We start from the raw sequence: 24,468 nt of genomic DNA, 5'->3' as shown, positions 1-24,468 counted from the left end.
GCTGACCCTTTGTACACAAGACAAGAGCTACTGGACATTGGTTCTCGTGTCGGATTACTGGATATTCCCATTTTTTCCGATGGACCGAACAACATCGTCAGACCTCCGGGCACACCGGGTCTGTTTACATTGCCTCCCCGGATAAAGGGGCCTCATAGACGGCGTAGGGATCGCAAGCAGAAGCGGGGCTGCAGAGCTGGTGCGCGACTGAGGCTTGCTCGGGCTCCTCATAGCGCTGCTCTTCCCAGCCTCCTTCTTGCCAATGTACGGTCGCTGGCGCACAAAATGGACGAGCTACGTTTATGGATTACAAATAACAAAAGGATTTCTGATGCAAACATGCTAATCTTCACTGAATCCTGGCTACACGATGGTGTACCAAATAGCGCGATTGAACTACAAGGACGTCATTGTATCCGCTCTGACAGAACAGCTGACTGCGGTAAGAAGCATGGGGGAGGAGTGTGCATGTATGTAAACAACTTGTGGAGTACAGATAACGTCACCATCGTTAAGCACTGTTCTGCTCAGCTTGAGTTTGTCATGACTAAAAATAGGCCATTTCATCTGCCCAGAGAAACTATCATCATTACAGTTGCAGTATACACACCACCAGATGCTAATGCAAAGCTAGCCATGAAAGAACTGCATGTAGCCATTAGCAAACAACAGACACGCCACCCGGAGGCTGCCTTCATTATTGCAGGAGATTTCAACCACTCCAATTTAAAGTCTGTACTACCTAAATCTTTCCAACATGTTTCTTGTCCAACAAGAGGGGACAACACATTAGATCACATCTATACTAACACCAAAGATGCTTACAAGGCCCTCCCTCTCGCCCATCTGGGCCAGTCGGACCACATCTCACTGTTCCTCCTACCAAAATACCAACCACTCATCAAGCGAATCAAGCCCATAGTTAAATCTGTGAAAATCTGGCCCGAGGGAGCAGACCTGGCACTTCAGCATCGGCTTCAAAACATCAACTGGAGTAACTTTGTTGCGGACTTTCACATAAACATTGATACTTTTTTTTTTTTACTTACAAACATACATTCTGAGATAAAATAAGTAAATAGGAGAACAGTTAAAATGTGCAGGAAAGGTCAAAAAACCCAAGGGCTTATAAGCGACCTCCCCTCTTAAACCTATATAGGGTAACTACACAAAAAAAAATTACCCCCCCCCCCCCCCACATTATGCACAAACACATGCGCATATCCCTCTCACATACACAGATACATACAATACAGCATTATACAACTATTATAATGTTGGGAAAAAATATTTAAAAGACTTTACACAAATACACATGGATATAGACTACAGGATCTGTAGTTCTTTTTTAAGCGTACTTTTAAATATATTTAAAGTGGAACATGGATGGACGGTCAGGTCCGCCAGCTGCTGAAGGCACGTGACATCGCCTTCAGATCAGGTGACCCACAAGCCTACAGTCTAGCCCGGGTCGATCTGAAGAGGGGCATCAAACGGCCCAAGCACGACCACAAGCTCAAGGTCGAGGAGCATCTAAATGGCTCTGACCCCTGGCGCATGTGGCAGGGCTTGCAGGCCATTACAGACTACAAACCCAAACACGCCACCCCCCTGACCCCTCCCTCCCAGACGACCTAAACTACTTTTACGCCCATTTTGACAGGGACAACCACGAGAGGGCCATCAAGACCCCCACCCCTGCCAACCACCTGACCCTCACACTCTCCCCCACTGACGTGTTTGCGGAACTGTGCAAAACCAACACACGAAAAGCTGCCGGACCCGATGGGATCCCCGGGCGGGTACTCAGTGTCTGTGCTGGGCAGCTGACGGGGGTCCTGACTGAGATTTTCAATCTGTCCCTGGCCCAGGCAAAAGTTCCCACATGCTTCAAAGTCACCTCCATTATTCCTGTCCCTAAACACGCCTCCCCAGAGAGCCTCAATGACTACCGACCCGTAGCACTCACCTCCATCATCATGAAGTGCTTCGAGAGGCTAGTCCTGGCTCACCTTAAATCCTGCCTACCACCCTCACTTGACCCCTACCAATTTGCCTACCGCCAGAACAGGAGTACGGACGACGCCATTTCCGCAGCACTACACCCTGCCCTCCTCCATGTGGACCAGAAGGACACGTACATGCGACTTCTGTTCATTGATTTCAGCTCGGCGTTTAACACCATCATCCCCTCCAAGCTGATCTCCAATCTCCATGATCTTGGCATCGACCCGTCCCTCTACAACTGGATACTGGACTTCCTGACCGACAGACCTCAGCATGTCAGACGGGACAGCCTCAAGTCCTCCACTCTCATCCTGAGCACTGGTGTACCGCAGGGCTGCGTGCTGAGCCCTCTTCTCTACTCCCTCTTCACCCACGACTGCAAACCGGTGCATGACTCAAACACCATTGTCAAGTTTGCAGACGACACCACCGTGGTGGGACTAGTCAGCAACAATAACGAGTCGGCGTACAGAGAGGAGGTCCAGTACCTAGCTCAGGGTTTCCGTTAGAAAAAATTGTTGCCGGTCTCAGTGTCTGGTAGATTTCAATCTACCGGACAAATGGGATCAATTCCGGTCAGAGTTTATTGAGCTTAAAAACAATTGATAGGCAGGCTATATAAAGAATGACATCCTCAAGGCATGTAGATTTATAATATTTTAACTTAAAACTAGGCTACTTTTGCGTATATACAGTCATTAATATATTCCAAATAAAATAAGTCCCTCGAGACCGTGCTGCTGCCGACTTGAGGTGTCGGTGGGCAGTCTGCCCGACATTAATAAACAGCAGTCTGTTATAATCACATTTTTATGAGCTAACGAATTCCGTTATATTGGACATTTGTATTAATTATATTAAGCGAAGAACTGAGAAATTTGGCAGAGAGAGACGGCAACATTATCGTGGGTTTGCGTGATGACTATCTCCGCCTCCCAACGACTTGGTGCTGGATTTGCGAGAGCATGCAGCTGCAGAGCCGCAGAGCCAGCAGTGTTTTCAGGTCCGGTCTGGGGACCGCTCAGCAGCGCCCCCCAGCCAACAGCTGAATTGCCAATGGCTGAATTGGAGTATTGCACTGTGCGGGCACAGCTCTGTGGGTTCTGCGGCTCTGCAGCTGCATGCTCTCGCAAATCCAGCACCAAGCTCCCGCTGACAACAACGTTGTCATTATTAGACCTGCTTGGTGAAGCAACAATGAAACAAATGTAATGATTGTTTCGTTCATCGCATAGGCTATTTAATTTTAGCCTATTTTAATACAATTCAAATAATCAAATTGTGCTTAGAGGGAATTATTTTCACCGGACATTATGACCGGAGATATTTAATATGTCGGACTTCAACAGATTTTGCCGGTCAAAAACCGGTAATTACCGGACAACGGAAACCCTGACCTAGCTCTGTGGTGTGCTAACAACAACCTGGCCCTCAACACCAAAAAAACTAAGGAGATAGTGGTGGACTTCAGGAAAAATAAAACAGGCACGCACAGCCCCATCCACATCAATGGAGAGGGGGTTGAGCGTGTCTGTAGTTTAAAATTCCTGGGAGTCCACATCTCTGAGGACCTGTCCTGGACCACCAACACCTCGACCCTGGTCAAGAAGGCCCACAAGCGCCTATTTTTCCTGAGGAAGTTGGCCAAACTCCACCTATCCCCTCGCGTGCTAGTGAACTTTTATCGCTGTACGATTGAGAGCATCCTCACCACCTGCATCTCAGTCTGGTACGGCAACTACACCATTAAGGACCGGAAATCACTGCAGAGGGTAGTGAAAATAGCCCAACGCATCACCAAGACCCCACTCCCCCCCATCTCATCAATCTATGAGAAGCGGTGCTCACGGAGAGCACGGAATATCATCAAAGACGCTTCTCACCCCAACCATGGACTGTTCACCCGCCTGCGGGGTACTCGCTCTGGGGCACGCTACCGCAGCCTCCCAGGCAGAACAAACAGGACCACGTATAGTTTCTTCCCCTCAGCTGTCAGACTTCTGAATCAAAACTCTACATAGCCCACTGCACCTCACTGTATACCTGTGTATATAGCCATAGCTTATGTAGACTTTATTTTAATGATTTTTTTTTTAATTATATTTTGTATTGTATTTTGTATTGTATATTTTTCACCATTTCACATTGTGCTAACCATTGCACTTTACTGTGTTTTATATTGCAAATGACTGTTGATTGTCACATCCTGGTTAGACGTACAAAATCTCGTTGCACTGTCTTGTACTGTGTAATGACAATGAATAAAGTGAATCTAATCTAATCTAAACACACATGTGATGGGACCTGAAACAAACACTAACACACACACACATGTGATGGGACCTGAAACACACACACACACGTGATGGGACCTGAAACGCACACCAGCCAGGTTTGGCCAGGTTCTAAATACAAGGGAGACGCTCACTGTGTGCCAGACAGGCCACAGCACGGCTAAACCCTGGCTAGTGGAGACGAGGCCACAGTACAGCTAAACCCTGGCTAGTGGAGACGAGGCCACAGTACGGCTAAACCCTGGCTAGTGGAGACGAGGCCACAGCACGGCTAAACCCTGGCTAGTGTAGACCAGACAGGCCACAGCACGAATAATCCCTGGCTAGTGGAGACCAGACAGGCCACAGCACAGCTAAACCTTGGCTAGTGGAGACCAGACAGGCCACAGCACGGCTAAACCATGGCTAGTAGAGACGAGGCCACAGCACGGCTAAACCCTGGCTAGTGGAGACCAGACAGGCCACAGCACAGCTAAACCCTGGCTAGTGGAGACCAGACAGGCCACAGCATGGCTAAACCCTGGCTAGTGGAGACCAGACAGGCCACATCATGGCTAAACCCTGGCTAGTGGACACCAGACGGGCCACAGCACGTCTAAACCTTGGCTAGTGGAGACAAGGCCACAGCACGGCTAAACCCTGGCTAGTGGAGACCAGACAGGACATAGCAGCATGGCTAAACCCTGGCCAGTGGAGACAAGGCATACCTCTATATTGTTCTAAAATCTATAATGGATTAGACTGATAACTGATATTAGCTGTTACTTTAGAGTTACTACTATCAGTAGTGAAAGAGTGCTATCGACAGAGAGAGAGACACACACACACACACACTAGGCTTGGGCGGTATAATTTTTTTCATGCCGTCATACCTTGCTGACATAATACCCCGGTATGGGTATTATAACGGTATGACTTTCATTTTCATCAGCGGGGGGGGGGGGGGGGCGGAGCTAACAATATACTTGTTATCACCATACATAACGCTTATGAAGCACGCATTGACATTAGGGCCGTTCTTTCAACCTAAAAGTGCACTTTCTTCAACCTCGAACCTAAATTCCTTAGCAACCCGTGTTACCAAGTAAACAAATCACAGAACGATAGCCACGTTAGTTAGCCAGCACCAGCCTAGTACCAACGTTAGCTCTCAGAATGATAGCCACGTTAGTTAGCCAGCACCAGCCTGGTACCGACGTTAGCTCTCAGAACGATAGCCACATTAGTTAGCCAGCACCAGCCTGGTACCGACGTTAGCTCTCAGAACGATAGCCACGTTAGTTAGCCAGCACCAGCCTGGTACCGACGTTAGCTCTCAGAACGATAGCCACCTTAGTTAGCCAGCACCAGCCTGGTACCGAAGTTAGCTCTCAGAACGATAGCCACGTTAGTTAGCCAGCACCAGCCTGGTACCTGTTATGTTTGTTGTTTCCAGTATTCCTAACTAGAAATAAACAGGCTAGGCTAGGGTTTCTTTACTGGCTTTTATTCACGTTGTCTATCCGTACATCAAGGCACTCTCTCTCTTGTGCATCCGTACATCAAGCACTGTTCCCTCTACCCCGGTCCTCGTACTACAACAACAGGGCGGAACCAATATTATGTATTATAATAACAACACATCTTCCCTTTTTTTTTTTTTTTTTATCCACTTTTTCTCCCATTTTCTATATTTTCTCCCATCCCAATTTCGTATCATCCAATTCAACCCTCCCCTGTCACGAACGCTGTTTCTTGCCTCCCACAAGCCGGCTGCAATGTGGACTAAGACTCAGGGGTTCTCAACCTTTCTGCTGCCAAGGCACCCCTGTGTTCAATAAAATATTCCAGGGCACCCCTACATACGATAAAAACTTTTTCGGTCCTGTCTTTTTTGGTACAATGATGATACAATGATTCTTTATTTGCCGTGCTGTCGTTGAGATGTTTTGTTGTTTGTTTGTCTTTGTTGCTTGTTGGTGAATCTGCAAATATGAATTGCCCCACGCGGGATCAATAAAGTTGTCTGAATCTGATGACAAAAGTGCTTGCTTTCAAAATAATGTTTATTTAAGAAAAAACTGAAAATCATGTGTATTTTTTTTTAATACAGAAAAGGATCACTAAAGTGCTATCTGTTGCAGCTGCACTGTTCTCCATAAAAATAGCATATTTGGATAAGTTTGACAATTTCTCAAAAACAGAAAATCATGTATTTTTTTTAAATACAGAAAAGGATCACCAAGTTACCATTTCTCAAAAAATATAAATAAATACAGAAAATAAGCACTCGTTCACTCAGTGGACATTTCTAGCTCAATGCGAGGTCCGCTGCTGCTGGCTAATAATACGGTCAATACGTGGGGAGATCTTTGACAAGGCAACACGCATGTCATCCTCAAGGCTCAACTTGGCCCTATATTTTGTTTTCAGAGCTGTCATGGATGAAAAGCCAGCTTCACACAGATATGTGGGGCTGAATGGTATCAACACCTTAACTGCAGCATCATGAGATACTTGGTACTCAGCACCACACTCTGAAACTAGCTCTCCAGGTGGTATCAGATGAGATTTCAATGAGTTCTTCCAAGAGTTTGGATGGAGATGTGTCAGGAAGCTTTGTCTCAATGTTGTCTGTAAAGTCTTTTTTTATCCAGAGTGACTTAATGATTTTCAGATTTTTAGAAATGGTCAAACTTATCCAAATATGGTATTTTCATGGAAAACAGTGCAGCTGCATCAGATAGCACTTTAGGGATAATTTTCTGTAATCCAAAAAATAATTTGGATTCACTATAAAGTGCCTGTTCACTATAAAGTGCCACGTTTTGATATATTGAGCTTTAAACTTTAAGTACATTTTTTGGAACACGCAACCTAAAACACCTTCCTCTCCCAAACCGTTCCTGCAATTGTTTTATGTTGCATGATGATCATGGATACATTTATTATGTATTGTATTTTTTATGTTTAAATATCAACATAATCTGTCTGTCCACCCTCAGTACATTTACTATCAATATAATATAGTAGTCTGACTTCATCATATATTTTCAAACGCACACACATAGAGGGAGAATGCCCCCCCCCCCCCTCCTTCCCAGTCCTCCTTCCAAGTCCCCACCCTGCTGTTCTCTGTCGCTCTGAACAGGGCTTGTTGTTAGCTTATGCTAAAGGGACATTAATTCCGGTCTTAAACACAACGTGGCCACAAAGGAATGGCAAGGATTGCAAAGCATGTTATATGCATTTGACCCGTTGCGGAATAAAACAGCAGGGATTTGTTTTGGGTCGCAAAAACACTATCCTTGCTGTGTTTCAATGTCCGCGTTCCAGATCCAGAGTACGCTACTACTGCTGAGCTGAGAGACGCTAAGCTCACTGCTCAGCCTGCTGTGTTGAGATGCATCCTTATTGGCTGTGTGCTGTAGAGCGGATATGAGTCACGACACCACGGAGTTTCAAAATAAGAGTATCATAATAACCTAAATGTTGCTAGCTTTCGGAGCCTAGTTATTTAGCTGGAGCTGCGCGTGGGCAGAAATGAGACCCGCTATAGGATTTTCAAAATAAGACTGTTGTCATTCTATATTTTTAAAGAACATTGCCAGGCATCTCGCGGAACCCCTGGCAGCTCTCCGCGGAACCCCTGTGTGCCGGGGAACCCCTGTTGAGAACCGCTGGACTAAGTCATACATAGCACAAGTCCCCTCCGGTACTTGAGGTAACAGCAGTCGCATCTTTTCACCTGTGCAGCTCGATCTCTCAGTGGCGAGGAGTAACGCGTGGGAGGCTCACGCTGCCCCCGACACTTCCTGATTCTACTGCGCAGGCGCACCAACCGACCTGTAGGAGTCGCTGTCCACAACGCCCGATCCCCACCCATCAGTTTCCCACCCCCTAATACGGCCAATGTGTATCAGTACGGACGACCAGCTAAACTGAAAGCAATGTGGAGCGCTGGGATCGAACAGTCGAGCCCAGCGTCTCCGCATTCGTGGCGAGCGCCTTGCCCACTACGCCACGTCACATCTTCCCTTCTTTTAAAAAGAAACAACTTGTTCTTTTCCTGTAGTCGTCTATAACAAAACGTTCGTTTCCGACTGTTCTTAAACCTGTACATTCCAATAATAAACATTCATTTTAAACATGAACATATGCATTCAAACAATAAGCATATGCATCAAATCTTTCTCTACAATTTTTTTTTTTTTTTTACATTTTCTTTTTCATTTAACCTTCATCATCAAGTGTCCTCTTTTCTTTACCCTATCCACGTCCACAGTCCACATGCCTTTCAGCATGTGCAATAAGTCTCTCAGGAGGTTTAACAGTCCTTTTAGGCCTGCAGCAGGTCTCAGAGGGCGTGCTGCCCCCTTTTGGCATGACAGGGTCACTGCGGTCTGGGGAACTCTGACAAAACTGCTCACTCCTGGGAGCATCTAACACCTCTGCAGTGATTCGTTATTGAGAGTCTGTCTCTGGGACTGTCACCTGTGGTCTAAAATCCACACGGTTTCGTCTCAGAGAAGCACTATGGTCTGTCTGGATCTGGTATGAGCGTGGTGAAACTTCTCTTTGCACGCGTCCTCCTTGTCTCCATGTGCCTGTTGTGTGATCCAGGATACGGACTGTATCGCCTGGCTTGAGGCTTGGTAAGTGTTTTGCCTTCTTGTCATGTTGCAATTTGTGTTTCTCTTTTTGTTCTTGTTTCCTTGAGCTGATCTTGTGCGCTCCTTCTGGTGTCAACAGGTTCTCATGGATAGGAAGGTTAGTGCGTAAGCGCCTTCCCATTAGAATCTGGGCTGGGGACAAACCATTTTCCAATGGGGCACTCCTGTATATCATCAGACTCCTCTGGAACTCCTCCTGTCCATCTTGAGCCTTCTTCATGAGGGCCTTGACGATCTTGACTGAACTCTCTGCGAGCCCATTGGATCTTGGGTAGTTCGGGCTTGAGGTGGCGTGGTGAAAACCCCAGTCCTCTGCAAACGAAGCAAACTCGCTGCTGGAAAACTGTGGTCCATTATCTGAAAACAGCTCACAGGGAACTCCATGTCTCGCGAAGACTGTTTTCAGGTAGGCTATGACTGTTTTGCTGGATGTTGACTGCAGTGTTACAACTTCCGGGTAGTTGGAGTAGTAATCTGTGACTACAATGTTGCTTTTACCGTTACAGTCAAACAAATCGACTCCGACCTTCTGGTACGGGCGATCAGGTACAGGGTGGGGCATGAGCGGCTCTGCTTGTTGTTTGGACCTGTAGGTGAGACATATTTCACATGCAGCTGTGGTGTGGCTGATGTCTTGGTTGAGTCTTGGCCAGTACATTACTTCACGCGCTCTACGTTTACATTTTTCCTCACCGAAATGTCCCTCATGCACTTTCTGCAGCATTTCCTTGCGCATGGATGCCGGGATGACAAACTTGCTTCCTTTGAAAACAATGTCATTAGCAACTGAGAGCTCTGATCTGCATGCCCAGTAATCTTGGATCTGACCCCGGCATTCACGCTTTTGCTCAGGCCACCCTTTCAGTATGGTCTTCTTGAGCTCTTTCATTGTGTCGTCTAGTTCAGTTGCTTTCCTGATCTTCTCTGTTCGCTCAGCAGACACAGGAAGTGATGTGACAATCATGTCAACATAGGCTTGTATTTCTATGCTTTTCTGTTCATTTGGACTTTCCATTTTGTTGACTGCGCGTGAGAGCGTGTCAGCAGCAAACATGAATTTTCCTGGTGTATAGACCATGTTCACATCATATTTCTGCAGTCTGATTGACAGTCGCTGAATCCTCAGAGGACAATCATTGAGGGGCTTGGACATTATTGATACTAGGGGCTTGTGGTCTGTTTCCACTTCAAAAGCCTTTCCGTATATGTACTGATGGAAACGTTCACATGCATATGTGCTGGCTAAAAGTTCCTTTTCTATTTGTGCATATCGAACTTCAGCACTTGTCAATGCACGAGATGCATAGGCTACGGGCTGCCAGCTGTTGTCATACATCTGTAGCAGTACTGCTCCTAGGCCGTACTGAGAAGCATCTGCCGATATCCTAGTGCTCCGTTCTGGGTCATAAAACTTGAGCACTGGTTCCTTGGTTAAGATCTCTTTCAGCATTTTGAAGCATTCTTCCTGCTCATGAGACCATTACCACTCGTTCTTCTGCTCTAGAAGCCCTCTGAGTGGTGCTGACTGGGCAGACAACTGGGGGATAAACTTAGCCAAGTATGTGACCATTCCCAGAAATCTCCTCACATCTTCTTTGCTCTGTGGACGTTCCATGTTCACTATGGCTGACGTCTTCCTTGGATCCGGCTTGACACCTTGCTCTGAAATCACATCTCCCACAAAGGTAAGGCTTTTCACTGCAAACTCACACTTGTCTCGGTTTAATTTCAGATTGAACTTGCGTGTCAGATCCAGTACTTCCCTCAGCCTTGCATCATGTTCTTCTCTTGTGGATCCCCACACGATGATGTCATCCATCATGGTCTCCACTCCCTCTATGTGCTCATAGATCATATGGATTGTCTTAGGGCGCAGACAGAATACCGTAAGGTAAACGCAGAAAGCTAAACCTTCCTTCTGGTGTATTGAACGTGCAGTTTTGAGCTTGCCTCATCCAGCTTCATCTGCCAGAAGCCTGTTGACGCATCCAGCTTGCTAAACCATTTAGCACCGGCAAACTGTGACATGATCTCTTCTCTTGTTGGAAGCTTGAAATGCTCACGCTTTATAGCCCTGTTTAGATCCCGTGGATCGAGACAGGTGCGTATAGATCCATTTGTCTTCGTCAATACTACTAGTGAGCTCACCCAATCTGTTGGCTCATCTATTTTCTTTATGACGCCCATCTTCTCCATGCAGGCTAGCTCCTTTTTGAGTTTGTCTCTCAGTGCAAATGGAATCTTTCTGCACGCATGCACTACAGGAGTCACTGTGTCATCCACACATATCTTGTGCTCACCAGGCAAGCATCCTAGTCCTTCAAAGACATCGCTGTACTCCTGCATGACTGCTTTGTGGTCTCTGCTAGTCTGGGAATTCACTACAAACACCCTCCTCACTAAGTCAAGCTTTTCACAGGTACTCAGACCTAGGATTGGCTGTACGCTCTTCTCTACTATGAGCACCTGTGCCCTTAACTGCTGTCCCTTGTGCTTTAGAGTCACTACACAACACCCCTTAACTGGAACAGTCCCTCCTGTATAACCAGTCACTTTTACTTTCACAGGGTGTATTTTGCTCTTAACTGTGAGGGTCCTGTAATCGTCTATGGACAACAGGTTGACCTGTGCACCAGTGTCTATCTTAAATGGAATTATGGTCTCATTCACAGTTAATGGGACTATCCATTCTGCCGCCTCTGCCATGCTAGACTGTACTGAGTCCACAAAGAACTCCTCTGGCTCTTCTTCCACTGTGTTCACTTTCATCCCTGAAGCCTCAGCCTTGCAATACTTCGCAAAGTGGTTATCCTTCCCACACTTGTGGCAGACTTTCCCATAAGCAGGGCATGCCCTAGACATATGCTTGCCTCCACCTCTTCCACATCTACTGTTTGGACTCCTGGGACTTTGCTCTGTAGGCTTTTGCTTTACAAACTGTTTTGGGCGCTGTCCCTCTCTTTTCACGGCATGCACTGCTGCCGACTCATCCGTGCGCAGCTCCTTTGCTTGTGCTCTCAGAACGATAGCCACGTTAGTTAGCCAGCACCAGCCAGGTACCAACGCTAGCTCACAGAACGATAGCCAGCGTCAGCCTAGTACCGACGTTAGCTGCCAGAATGATAGCCACGTAACCCTCTGCTGGCGCGTGCTGTGCACTACAATCAACTCTGTGTCAGTGTAATAGGCCTGGCTAAAATAAAAATAAATAAAGAATATCTAACGCTAACTAACCTTACTGTCATGCACTTGTCCTAATAAACTAACCTACACTGTAGCACTCAACACTTTGATGAACATTGTTACTCAGCTGATAGAGTTGTGCCCTTCCTGATGACTTGTCGTACAGAACTTGTAAGTCGCTTTGGATAAAAGTGTCAGCTAAATGACTAAATGTAAATGTAATAGCAGTATGTGACGTCACGGTATTGAGAATCATACCAGCGGGATTTCGAAATATCCTGGTATACCGTAATACCGCCCAAGCCTAACACACACACACACACACACATACAGACACACACAGTGTTTTGGCAGCGTTGGCACTGACTGTTGATGAAGTCCACATGCAGCTGTCCCATCCTCAGGTCATAGCGCCTCACTCTCCCGTCCACCGACCTGCAGGGAGAGACATTTCATCATTGCTTTCAGGACAGATCTTAGATCAGGCAGTGTCCAAACAGACCAAAGGAAACCTTAATGAGAGCCAGGGTTAAGTTGAATGACTACCTTAATGAGAGACAGGGTTAAGTTGAATGACTACCTTAATGAGACTGTTAAGTTGAATGACTACCTTAACACTTTCAGCGCCAACAACGGGAAATCTCGTTAGTTCATGCCAACCGTTGAGTGCCAACGACGAGAAATCTCGTTGTTTAATCGTTATTTTTTTTATTATCGATTTCCATTCATTTTTCATCAATATAGCCTCACGTTACAAGTGGGGATCTGTCTGAGCTCGAACAGGGAAAATACCGCCCCCTATCGTCTCTCCGGATGGTACTGCACCCCATTGGATTGGATTGAATGAAACGCATGGGGAAAAAATTGTCCGGATTCCACATTTTACTTGTCAAGCAAGTAACCCAGTCATTGCCCACCATCAGAACAGCGTGGAATATGTCTTTCGACCACCCAGCGTTGGATCAATAAACGCGATCGATATTTGGAATGGCGATCAGGAATTGGAATAATCTTTTTGGAGAACATCTGATCTGAGGTAAGGAATCTATTTTACCAGTCTTGGGGTAATCAGAGCTTTTTTCACAGATATATCAACGTGTCCCCTATGTGTGTATGTGGCTGTGAGTGTGTGTAGCTAATCAGGAAATAAGATAATGGATTTTTCAGCCCGCTTCTATAGCGTGCATAAGTACACATATACTATCGATAATCTAGCGTTTATTTGAAAACGATTCATAAATAGGCCGAAAAATGACAACGTGTTTTGTGTATTACAGTAAAGCGTGATTCCTGCAGAATCATTTTTTTTCCTGAACGTTTAAAAAAAACGAGCGTTTTTCAAAATGGTATAAAACGGAAATGAACCGATTAAAAAACAATCCGTTTCGACAATGTTGACTGCAAACAAGTCATTGATAAGCGACGGTCGTATTAGACACATACCCATAATTTAAGATATAGTTTATGCGTTCACAAATGTGAGCTCTGTCATTGAATAGAGCGATGGCACGCAACAGGGTATATAGGACTGGCACGGCTGGCACGGAAAGTGTTAACACTTTGGTTGCCTAAGGTTAAATTCATGATATACCATAGATTGCCAGCGCTATTTGTCTATGGAGAAAGTCCCCTTCTTTGCAGGGCTATAACTTTTTAAATTCTATTGCTACATTGCCATTATTAGGGCCCATTCAAAGTCCTATATGTATTGTTCATTGTGTAGCAACGTTAAACTTTTTCATTCACATATTCATAGTAAAGTATGGTCTAATGTATAAGTATGTTTTCATCTCTTTCTGCAGCTTTCTCCAGAACGTGATCTATAGCCCCAAATACATTATATTGATGATGCAATACAGTTTTATGGCAATCAGCGCGATATAAAAAATTACAACTAGACGTACTTCTAGAAGTTACTACACGTCATCTGATGTTGACCGGATGGGCTAGGGGCCGTTTATAATTCCGTGGGCAGCGTTATACCAATCATCTAATGTGGGTCAAATGTCGATAATAGCAGTTAGTATCGAAGACGGTAACGTTACACGCTGAAACTCACCCCAGTCTCCGCGCGCCGTTGGGCGATCATCGTAGAGTTGAAATCTTATCATTATGGGATGTAAATTTACCCGGTCCATCTCCAGCTTGTATAATGGTATATACGTCCAAATCATGTTGTTTATCGAGTTATTGGCAATCGATCACTGTGTAGCGTGACGAGCCAGAGTCGCGGGACCTATAGCGAGCACCCGGAAGTACTACGGACGTAGCACAACCTCTATGCCACTTCCTGTTAAAGCGATTGCGCCGATCGGCCACCAGATGGCGCTCCTGAACCGCCAGAGAGCTCAGTGGGTCCTGCTGGTGGATCTCAGGCCAGCGGAGGGGACATATGAATCCGATCGCAGATTTTTGAAATATTGATATAAGGACGCTGTACAGCGTCCCCCGGCAACTTGAGCATGGCCAGCAATGACGTCAAAACACGTTTCATGGCAGTCAAAGTGTTAATGAGAGACAGGGTTAAGTTGAATGACTACCCTAATGAGACTATGTTAATTTAAATTACTAGCTTAATGGGAGACTGTGTTAAGTTGAATGACTACCTTAACACATTCCTGGCCAACCACGTATATATATACATTATTGGGAGCCAGCGGTTGACGGCCAAAAACGTATATATACGCTTTTGACTTGTTTCTTCTTTTATTTGCTTTTAATACCCTATTCAATGTCACAGAGCTGTATTTTGCCTGGAAAAGGCATTTGGGACTCTGAAGGTGCAGTACCAGCCAGATCCTGCTAGTGGCGCTGTATCGAGAATGCAGTAACCCCTGTTCCAGACCGGGTGCCACATTGAAAACGTTCCGGGCGCTCTTTTCTACTAACCTGAACCTAGGGCTTCACCCGATCGCATTGAATAGTTTTCGGGACTGTGGTGGGTTATGTCGTGAGCCAAATGGACATATGATCTACCAGATGGCAATCAAATAATTGGAATATTCTTTTTGGAATCCCACCGGCCAAAGGTAAGGACAATTTAACGTCAAATTCAGCTTGATCGTGCAAGGATTTCATAGCCATCCCCCTGATCAGCGTATGTTGTGGTAATAACGAATGCCATTATTCAATCAATTAATCAGAAACGACCCCCCCCCTTTCATGCATTCATGATGAAACATAATACCGATCATATGAATTGGATTTTTTAATTGTAACGTGTGTAGGGACAAAACGCCAATGGATTTGGTATAATACACGTCGCAGCTTATAAATAGCCTCACAGGAATTAGCCCGATCATTCCGAAATAACACTCATATTCACCACGGTATATGTTAGAGCCAGTATTTTGATTTTATAAGAAAAGCCACTTAATTGTGACGTCTGTAGTCAACGCACTATAAAGGACTACAAATCCCACGGCGCCGGCGCTAAAAAGCCGCTGTGAAGGCAACCTGTTGAGAGACGCGGTCGGGAAACAGTTTTTAACCTTTTCATACCTTTTCATAACATACCTTTTCGTACTACACATACCGTATCGTACATACAAATCGTACAAATACCCTTTAAGTTATAAAGTTTAAAGTATAAAGCATTATCAAGAAAGAAAGAATACCTAAGTTGTTTGTTATTTTCTTTGAGTTTTGCCTATTTTCTTATTATTATAATATTGTAAAGGCCTATTTTCTTTGTTGCATGTGCAAATGTTTGGTACTTTATTTTGAGCAAACACATCGCAACATAATCGAAACCATCGGAGGCCAAGCAACACATCGAACTGTGAGTAATTTAAAGAAAGAAACGAGTTAGAACTGTCTGTTTAAAGCGTCTAGTGCAGGGGTGGGCAATTATTTTTCCCGGGGGGCCGAATGAGCAACTGAAAATATGTTGGAGGGCCGGGCCAAAATTCCAAACTCAATTATGCATAATATACATTTTATTTCTATATCAAAAGCAGTAAATGGCATTGTTTTGCCCCCTGGTAATAGTGTATGTTATTATTTGGCAATTAAAAGGTGAGGTTAGCTTTCAAAAATATCATTTATTCAAATAGAATTTATTTCCAAAATGATAAACAAAATGTGAAACATTAATAACAAAGGGCATGTATGAAAAAGTGCTATACAAATAAAGTTATTATTTTGAGTTTCATATACTATTGAAACAAGGATTTTCTTAGCTTTCTAAAGACATCACATCATCTTATAGCCAAAATAAACAAGACATGTCACTGAACTGTGTAAAGAAAAGTGTCCCAGTAGCCTTTTTTACTTTACATGCCTATATTAAACATTTAATGTTTTCAGAACTGTGCAAAAAAAAGAAAACAAAAATATCAAGTGTCCCATTTCACTTGTTATATTTCCACATTTTAGTGTTCTTCAGCTCTTTTTTTTTTTCATTCAGTGTGATAAATCCAGTCTCTGTTGAGCTTTAACAAGTCCATCAAAGTCAGGTTGCATGTCTGAGGTGGAGATGCGAAGCACAGCTGCCAGATGTTCATCAGTGAGAGAGGATCTGTACCTGGACTTGGTAAACGTCATGACTGAGAATGTCTGTTCACATATAGGTGGATCCAAAGAGAACCAACATCTTCTGAGCATGTCTTCTCATGTTTGGAAAGTGCTCCTCCTTGAGAGCAGAGTAGAACTCTAGCAGTGATGCTGACTTAAAGTGCTCTTTCAGTAGTGAATCAGACTGCAGGTCAATGAGTTCAAGCTGAACATCAGTGGGTGCACTATCAACACTGCAGGTAAAGGGAGAGGAAACCAGCTGCATTTCATCCTCAACCTTTTTGAAATCTTGAAAACGCCTTGAAAATTCATCATGCAGTGCTCCCAACATGGATGAGTACCTGTGCCGGTGATCAGCTGATGGTTTGACTTCTTTCAGGGTTTTCATGTGTTTGAGATTGTTGCTGCCTAGTTGCCTTGAAATTAATTGCAACTTTGTTATGAAGGCTTTCACATGGCTATGCATTTCATGAGCAAAAATGCCCTTGCCCTGCAGTTGTGTGTTCAGTAGGGATGGGTACCGTTCACATTTGAACCGATACGGTACCGGTACCTGTGAATCGATACCGGTACCCAACGGTACCCTTTTTCTGTACTTTAGGCCCCGTTTAGACGGAAACGCTAGCAGGTGAATCCGCAAAAATATTTTTTCGGATGTGCCTTTCGTTTATACGGAAACGGCGTTTTTACGGGGTGAAACCGCAAAAAAGTGAGACTACCTTCCAGGGTGGAATTCCTAGAAACGCAAAAGCTTTGCGCTCTCGTCTAAACTGTTAAAACGTATAAATCTGATAAAACGATGACGAAAGGTTTGTCACGGCTCTGGTCGCGCGTACTGCTTACGTCACAGTAGCCGAGACGTAAACAAAGCAAGTATGTCTGACTTATATCAACGGAGATCACCTGAAGGCTACATTGGCAGTACTTTTAACCCTTTCACTGCCACACGACAGAAGGTTACCCCTTTACTATCACACAACCGGCTGTCGTGTGGCAGTGAAAGGGTTAAATACACAAGAATCTGTCCCGCGGCGTGAGTGGACCCACTGTCTGTGAGTGACTCTGCTTTGGTGCAATCACATTCCCCATCCACAGTCTGCGAATCAGAGGCAGAGTAGGGCGGGTCTTCACAGCACGTCATGTGACATATGCGCCAATCGTGTGACAGCGGGTCTCCGTCGTTACAGCGTCGTCTGCACGGAGAATTCCACTCCAAAACGCTCGTCTAAACGTAAAATTAAAAGTGAAACCGCAAGATGACTTTTGCGGTTTCTGTTCACAAAACGCTCGTCTAAACGGGGCCTTAGTCTCCAAAAATGTAATCTACCTACCTCAGTTGTGAAAAAAGAAATCCAAACTTCAAACCACACTTTCGACCGCTTTCGGCTTGCCCCGACTGCTTTGTTGTTGAATCACCTAGGTAAGCGTATATTGTGCGTGTGAACGTTGACATAAAAAAAAAAGTAAAAAAAAAAAAAAAAAAAAAAAAGATTTATTATCATGTAATCTTTCGCGGGCCGGTCAGAATCATCCTGCGGGCCGTACAATGCCCAGGTCTGGTCTAGTGGCTTGATGGAAAGACTGATTGATTGATTGATTGACAATGGAAGGAAGCCACGACAGTATAAAACGGGAAGGTATGGACAGAATTTTTTCTTCATTTTTGCATCTTGAACGGAAGGTTCTTACTGTCAAATGACCATGATATTGTATCCATAGCTATAATATAAAATATAGATTTAGCTCTACAAACAACGTGACGCACAGTGAAAGTGTGTAATGGAAAGCTGGCGTAGCTATAGCTATCTGAGGAATTCCAATGGCCGTGAATGTGTTAATGAACTGTTAAGTTTAATGACTAGCTTAATGAGAGACTGTGTTAAGTTGAATGACTACCTTAATGAGACTGTGTTAAGTTGAATGCCTTAATGAGGTCTAGTGAACGGGTGAATGTGTGGTGGGACTGACCCGGAGGCGGGTCTAGTAACCGGGTGGATGTGTGGTGGTACTGACCCGGAGGCGGGTCTAGTGACCGGGTGGATGTGTGGTGGTACTGACCCGGAGGCGGGTCTAGTGACCGGGTGGATGTGTGGTGGTACTGACCCGGAGGCGGGTCTAGTGACCGGGTGGATGTGTGGTAGGGCTGGGCGATATATCGAGTATACTCGATGTATCGCGGCTTGTTCTACATGAGATGTAGTAAATTACTATATCGTGAACATCGAGTATATGTTGTCACGTCACGGCTGAGATGAGACTTGCTTTAGCGCAGAGCTTTCCTCTCATTTCATTATAGACACAGACCAGTGCAGACCTTCAATGACATGCAATTGTAATTTTATTAGACAGACCAGCGCGGACCTTCAATGACATGCAATTTAATTGCGCGAGCAATGGGCTAACGTTAGCTGCTAACTAAGTTATCCCATAACTAGGCTAAGCTAACTAGCATTAGCCGCTAACCCTGGAAACGCTCAAAGCAGACTCCGCGACACCAGTTCCATTCGTGAGGAAAGGGGGTGGGTTATATTGACGAGGCTTGACAACAGAGGTTCAAAGATAACTTCATATTTATTTGTTATTCGTTTCTTTATATCGGGCATTCAGTTTCCATTTCCGTGTGTTCAACTGTTCATGTGTTGACGTTCGAGTGTGACATCATCGCCTACGGCAGGCTAGACGCTCAAAACGCAAAACTCTCTCTCGTGCGCTCTCACTCTCTCTCTCTACGTTCAATGATTTAAAGTAGCCAAACGTTACAGTATAAATACTAACTGGATAGTTGATGATATAAACATTTAATTTCATAATCTGAAATAATCTAAAATCATTAAGTCTGCTATAAGTCATTATCCCTTTGTGTGTGATTATTATTTTCTCACAGTAGTGTGTATATTGTGTGTGTTTGGCTAAAGTGGATATAAAACACAGTACTGTGCAAAAGTCTTAGGCACCCAAGAGTTTTTATATAAATAGTCTTAGATGTAAATTAAAAAGAAAATGTAATTAGTGTGTCAGTAGACTACTCTTAGTACATTTTCATTTAATAATTTTTTTAAGCATCTTCATGGTTTAATAATGCAAACATATGTTGCAGGGACTATTATAATCATCATATTGGCATGACTGTATGCATCAAATGGTTAAATCAAGCATTTTTAAGTGCTTTAGAGGAAATGTCAAAATATCGCGATATATATCGTGTATCGTGATATGACCAAAAAATATCGTGATACCATTTAGAGGCCATATCGCCCAGCCCTAATGTGTGGTGGTACTGACCCGGTAAGCAGCTCGTGCTGAGCCACCTTCAGGCTGCTGACGCCGTCCTGAGCCTCATCTAGAATCTGGATGGCCTCAAACCTCCTGGACCTGATGTCCCAGCAGCGCACGGACCCGTCTATAGACCCTGTGCACACACACACACACACATTACCCAAGAAGTAAGAAATCATCCATTCTTATGCATCGCATCGGCCATGAACGACCGTGTAAACAGGACATCTCGCATGACTCCACGTCCTCTATGTGTGCAAGTACTATCGGCGCAGTGCAAGTTGTATGGAAATATTAGGGCCCTCTGAAATCCGTTTTTATCTTTTCCTGTTTTCAGATATGAATATTCCAGTTTTTCGGATTTCTCTGATTTAATATTCTTTCCTTTGGATTTAACAAAAAACAATACAAAAATATTAACTAACTTTAATAACTACATCTGCAAACAGTGCCAGTGCAGTTCAATGTTCAGTTATGAGTAAAACATTTCTTCAATTCAGTGCAATGCTGTTCAACTGCCAGTGCAGTGCAGTGCAATAACTAAATAATAATTAAATAGTTAAATAATACAAAATAATAATTTCTTTAAAAGAAATCAGAAAGAAAATGTATAATGTGATTTCGTTCAAAGAGATGTCATTTAAAAGGTCCATGCTTCTCCCCATCTCTGGCTGACATCACCATTGTGATACATGGTTAGGCGTTTTGTGTTTTCCTCAGTGAGGGATTCTCTTTTGTCGGTCAGCAGCATTTGTACTTGCTGAAGCTTCTCTCTGTATAATTTTTTTTATCTACTTTTTCTCTTCCTATTTTTCTGTATTTTTCTCCCATCCCAATTTAGTCGTTATGCCAATTCCCCCCTCCCCTTCCTGGTCGTTGCGCGCATTTCCCCCCCACTTGCCGGTCTAGGGACCCCTGAAGTCTAACACATGCGTCCTCCGATACATGTGGAGACAGCCAGCAGCCTCTTTTCACCTGACAGCGAGGACTCTCACTGGGGAAGTGTAACGCGTGGGAGGATCGGATCACACTACCTCCCTCAGTTCCCTCCCTCGCTGTGCAGGCGCCCTGACCGACCTGTAGGAGTCGCTGTTTACAACGACCAGGACCCACCCCACCAGCTTTCCCCCCGCTGACACTGCCAATTGTGTCAGTATGGACGACCGACCAAGCCGGAGGTACCACTGCAGCCGGATTCGATACAGACTACCCGGCCGCCCTGTATAATTATTTTTTAAGTTTAAATACAGTATCAACGGCCTTCCGGTTTGAGATGTTCGGGTAGGCGGCCATGGAAAAGAGCTCCCGGTCAAAGAACATCGAAAAAGGAAGTAAAAATATCGAAAACAACATAAAAAGTGACAATTCAATGATAAAAGAGAAAGGGAAGGATGGACACGAGATCAAGCGAAAGGAAAACGACCCCAGAAGAAATACAAACACCGGAGAAAAGTTATCGACACGAGGGAATATGTAGACAACCTAATTAGAAAATAATTAGAAATGTCAGATCTCGCCAAGATAGAGATTCAAAGGGCGCACAGGGCCCAGGCGCCGAAGCCACAGATAAACAGACCACCGACCCTACCTGGGCGCGACGTGGCTCGACTGCCAACAGTCGCGCGAAGTCCCTCGGTCCTCTGTCATGCGATGAGGAAAAAACAGGACAGGACCGCCACGCTGTTAGGACGTGCCGAGAAGGTTCCGGGGGCTGGCGAACTTCTGGCGAATTCCCAACATTGTGTCTTCTTTTCATTTCTCCTTACGCTTCATAACAATCTCCAGTTCAAGAAGTGCATCTGAGCTGCTTCCGCGTTGGAAACGAATGAGGAAGGGTGAGGCGTGACCACTTCCGGCGTAATATAGAGGCACGCATGGGAGTGGCATGGTCACGTGCAAGTGGGTGCATTTGTTTTGTTTCCCAGAGCACACTAGGTGCTGGAGATAATGGTATATCTCAGTAGGCAGAGCGAGACGCGAAGCCAGATGATATATAACTATATCTGTATATATCCCTTACCTACTCTTACTAGTTATACCGATGGCCAGTATGGCTTACTACCATAGTAGAAACCCGAGCAATCTTTCGCCGTCGACTAAAAACACTAACCTTCTTACTGTCTTATACTATCATGCACTCTTCCTACTATACTAATGTCTTAACTACTATGCACTCAACACTGCAGCACCCAAGTCTCAGCACTGTTTGATGAACATTGTTACTCAGCTGTAAGAGTTGTACCCTTCCTGCTGACTTCGTCATACAGAACTTAAAATGTAAATGTAAAAATAAGTTACACGACAACTCCATCCTAGGGGAAACGCTGAGCGAGGAGAGGGTTAACAGCCTTCGCTGACGTGAAGGTGAAGTTAATGACGGTTGTAGAATAACTACCTTCAAAATAATGGACTGTCCAAACGTTGGGTTATAAGACGAAAGTTTCTTTATATAGAAGTTATCCGGTGCAGTGTGCATGTTACATTACATTCTTTTCTCTACTTCACAAAACGCTCTCTTCAGTCGGCAACTTCAATCAATATAATCGGACACAGCTGGATACTAGGTTACTAGGCGCAAGGCATTCTGAGACTTGTATTTCTACTAACTAATGCAATAACTAATGCAAAAATAATAGTATCTCTAAATATAATAAACAAACACTCTTCCAACCTTGCTTTCAACTGTAAATAATAATGAATATGAACATATATGAATTATAACTTACAGTAACATGAATCATGTAACCTGACCTATTAAGTTACAACAGTAGAAGAAACTCACCTGACAACATGATGGTTGCCTCTTCATTGAACTGGACACAGTTGACTTTCTGTGAACAGAGAGGTCAGGAACGGAACATGAATTATCTCCTTCCCTTAACACTTTGAGGGCCACGGACGCGTTTTGTCGTTAGTTCATGCCGCCAGTTGAATGCCAGCAACGCTATATAGCGTTTGTTTGTCGTATTTTTTTATTTATTAGCGATTTGAATTCATATTTCATCAATCGAGCCTCACGCTAGTGTTGCAGACTCTCTCTGAGCTCAATTGGGAAAATACCGCCCCCTATCGTCTCTCCCTGTGTAACTGCACCCCATTAGATTAGACTGATGAAGGGGGGGGGGGGCAGTTTCCTCATTTTACTTTTACGGCGCGGCATCTGAAGAGACCCAAGTGATCGCCGAGCCGGAAAACAACGTGGAATACATATTTATAGTACCCAACGCTGAATCAATAAACACGATCGATATTTGGAATGGCGATCAGGAATTGGAATAATCTTTTTGGAGAACATCTGATCTGAGGTAAGCAATTTATTTTACCAGTCTTGGGGTAATTGGATCTGTTTTGACCTACAGTATATATCAGCGTGTGCCCTGTGTGTGTGTGTGTGTGTGTGTGCGCGCTGATCAGGAAAACGAGAATATATTTTTCAGATCGCTTATATAGCGTGCATAAGTACACATATACTATCGATAATCTAGGGTTTATTTGAAAACTATTCATAAATAGGCCGAAAAATTACAACGTTTTTTGTGTATTCCAGAATATTCCAGTAAATGCCGTTTATCACGGAATCTTTATATTTTCCTGAAACTTTCAAGAAAACGAGGGCTTTTCAAAATGCTATAAAACGGAAATGAACCGATTAAAAAACAATCCGTTTCGACAATGTTGACTGCAAACAAGTCATTGATAAACGACGGGCAGATTAGACACATAGCCATAATTTAAGACAGAGATTATGCGTTCACAATGCTATCATTGAAGTGGGTGCTGGCATCCAACCAAATTTGACCATGTTAACAAGTGGCAACCAAAGTGTTAAAGCTGCACCACAGATTATTTTAGTGAGGATTGTCCTCTACATCAGTGGTTCTCAATGATCTGTTCGGCTGTGGTGTACCTACCCTCCTCCCACCACCTTTTAGCTTTAATTCTGAATTGTGTTGAGATCAGAAACAAATTGCATAAATAACCATTTATTGTAGAGGTAATTTTTTCATTCCAAAACTACACAGTGCAGATCTGTCCTGTCCATCACTCCTATTCATGGCACCAACACCATTATTAAGTTTGCAGACAACACACCGGTGAGTCGGCCTATAGGGAGGAGGTCCAGCACCTGGCGGCGTGACAATAACCTGGCCCTCAAGACCAAGAAAACCAAGCAGCTCATCATGGACTTCAGGAAGACCAGAGCCAGCGCACAAGCCACATCAACGGGACGGAGGTCGAGTGCGTCTCCATCTTCAAATTCCTGGGAGTCCACATCTCCGTCGAGGACCTCTCTTGGAACCTCAACACCTCAGCACTGGTCAAGAAGGCTCACCAGTGCCTCTTCTTCCTGAGGAGACTGAGGAAAGTCCACCTGTCCACTCAGATTCTGGCAAACTTCTACCGGTGTGCCATAGAAAGCATACTTACCAACTGCATCAGTCTGGTACAGCAACTGCAGTGTTTCCCTTATATGCATTCAGCAGCAGCGCTGCACAGCTGCTGAATTAGGACCGCCGCTGCTATGAACTAGACTATTAAAA

General features: G+C 44.4%; 1 protein-coding gene across 1 annotated transcript in view; it reads right to left on the bottom strand.

The window, feature by feature from the left end:
• wdr83 (WD repeat domain containing 83) overlaps window positions 1–24,468 on the bottom strand; it is a 50,331-nt gene that overhangs the window by 4,352 nt on the left and 21,511 nt on the right. Inside the window, exons 5-7 of the mRNA XM_084318083.1 lie at window positions 22,710–22,758; window positions 19,934–20,060; window positions 12,504–12,571 (exon numbers count right to left, since the gene is read on the bottom strand). Of these exons, the coding sequence (XP_084174209.1) occupies window positions 12,504–12,571; window positions 19,934–20,060; window positions 22,710–22,758 (244 nt within the window). The remainder of the gene's footprint in view (window positions 1–12,503; window positions 12,572–19,933; window positions 20,061–22,709; window positions 22,759–24,468) is intronic.

Source organism: Notolepis coatsorum (genome assembly GCF_963971535.1).
Source record: "Notolepis coatsorum genome assembly, chromosome: 7".
NCBI lineage: Eukaryota > Metazoa > Chordata > Actinopteri > Aulopiformes > Paralepididae > Notolepis > Notolepis coatsorum.
This window is presented reverse-complemented; position numbering and strand designations above follow the sequence as displayed.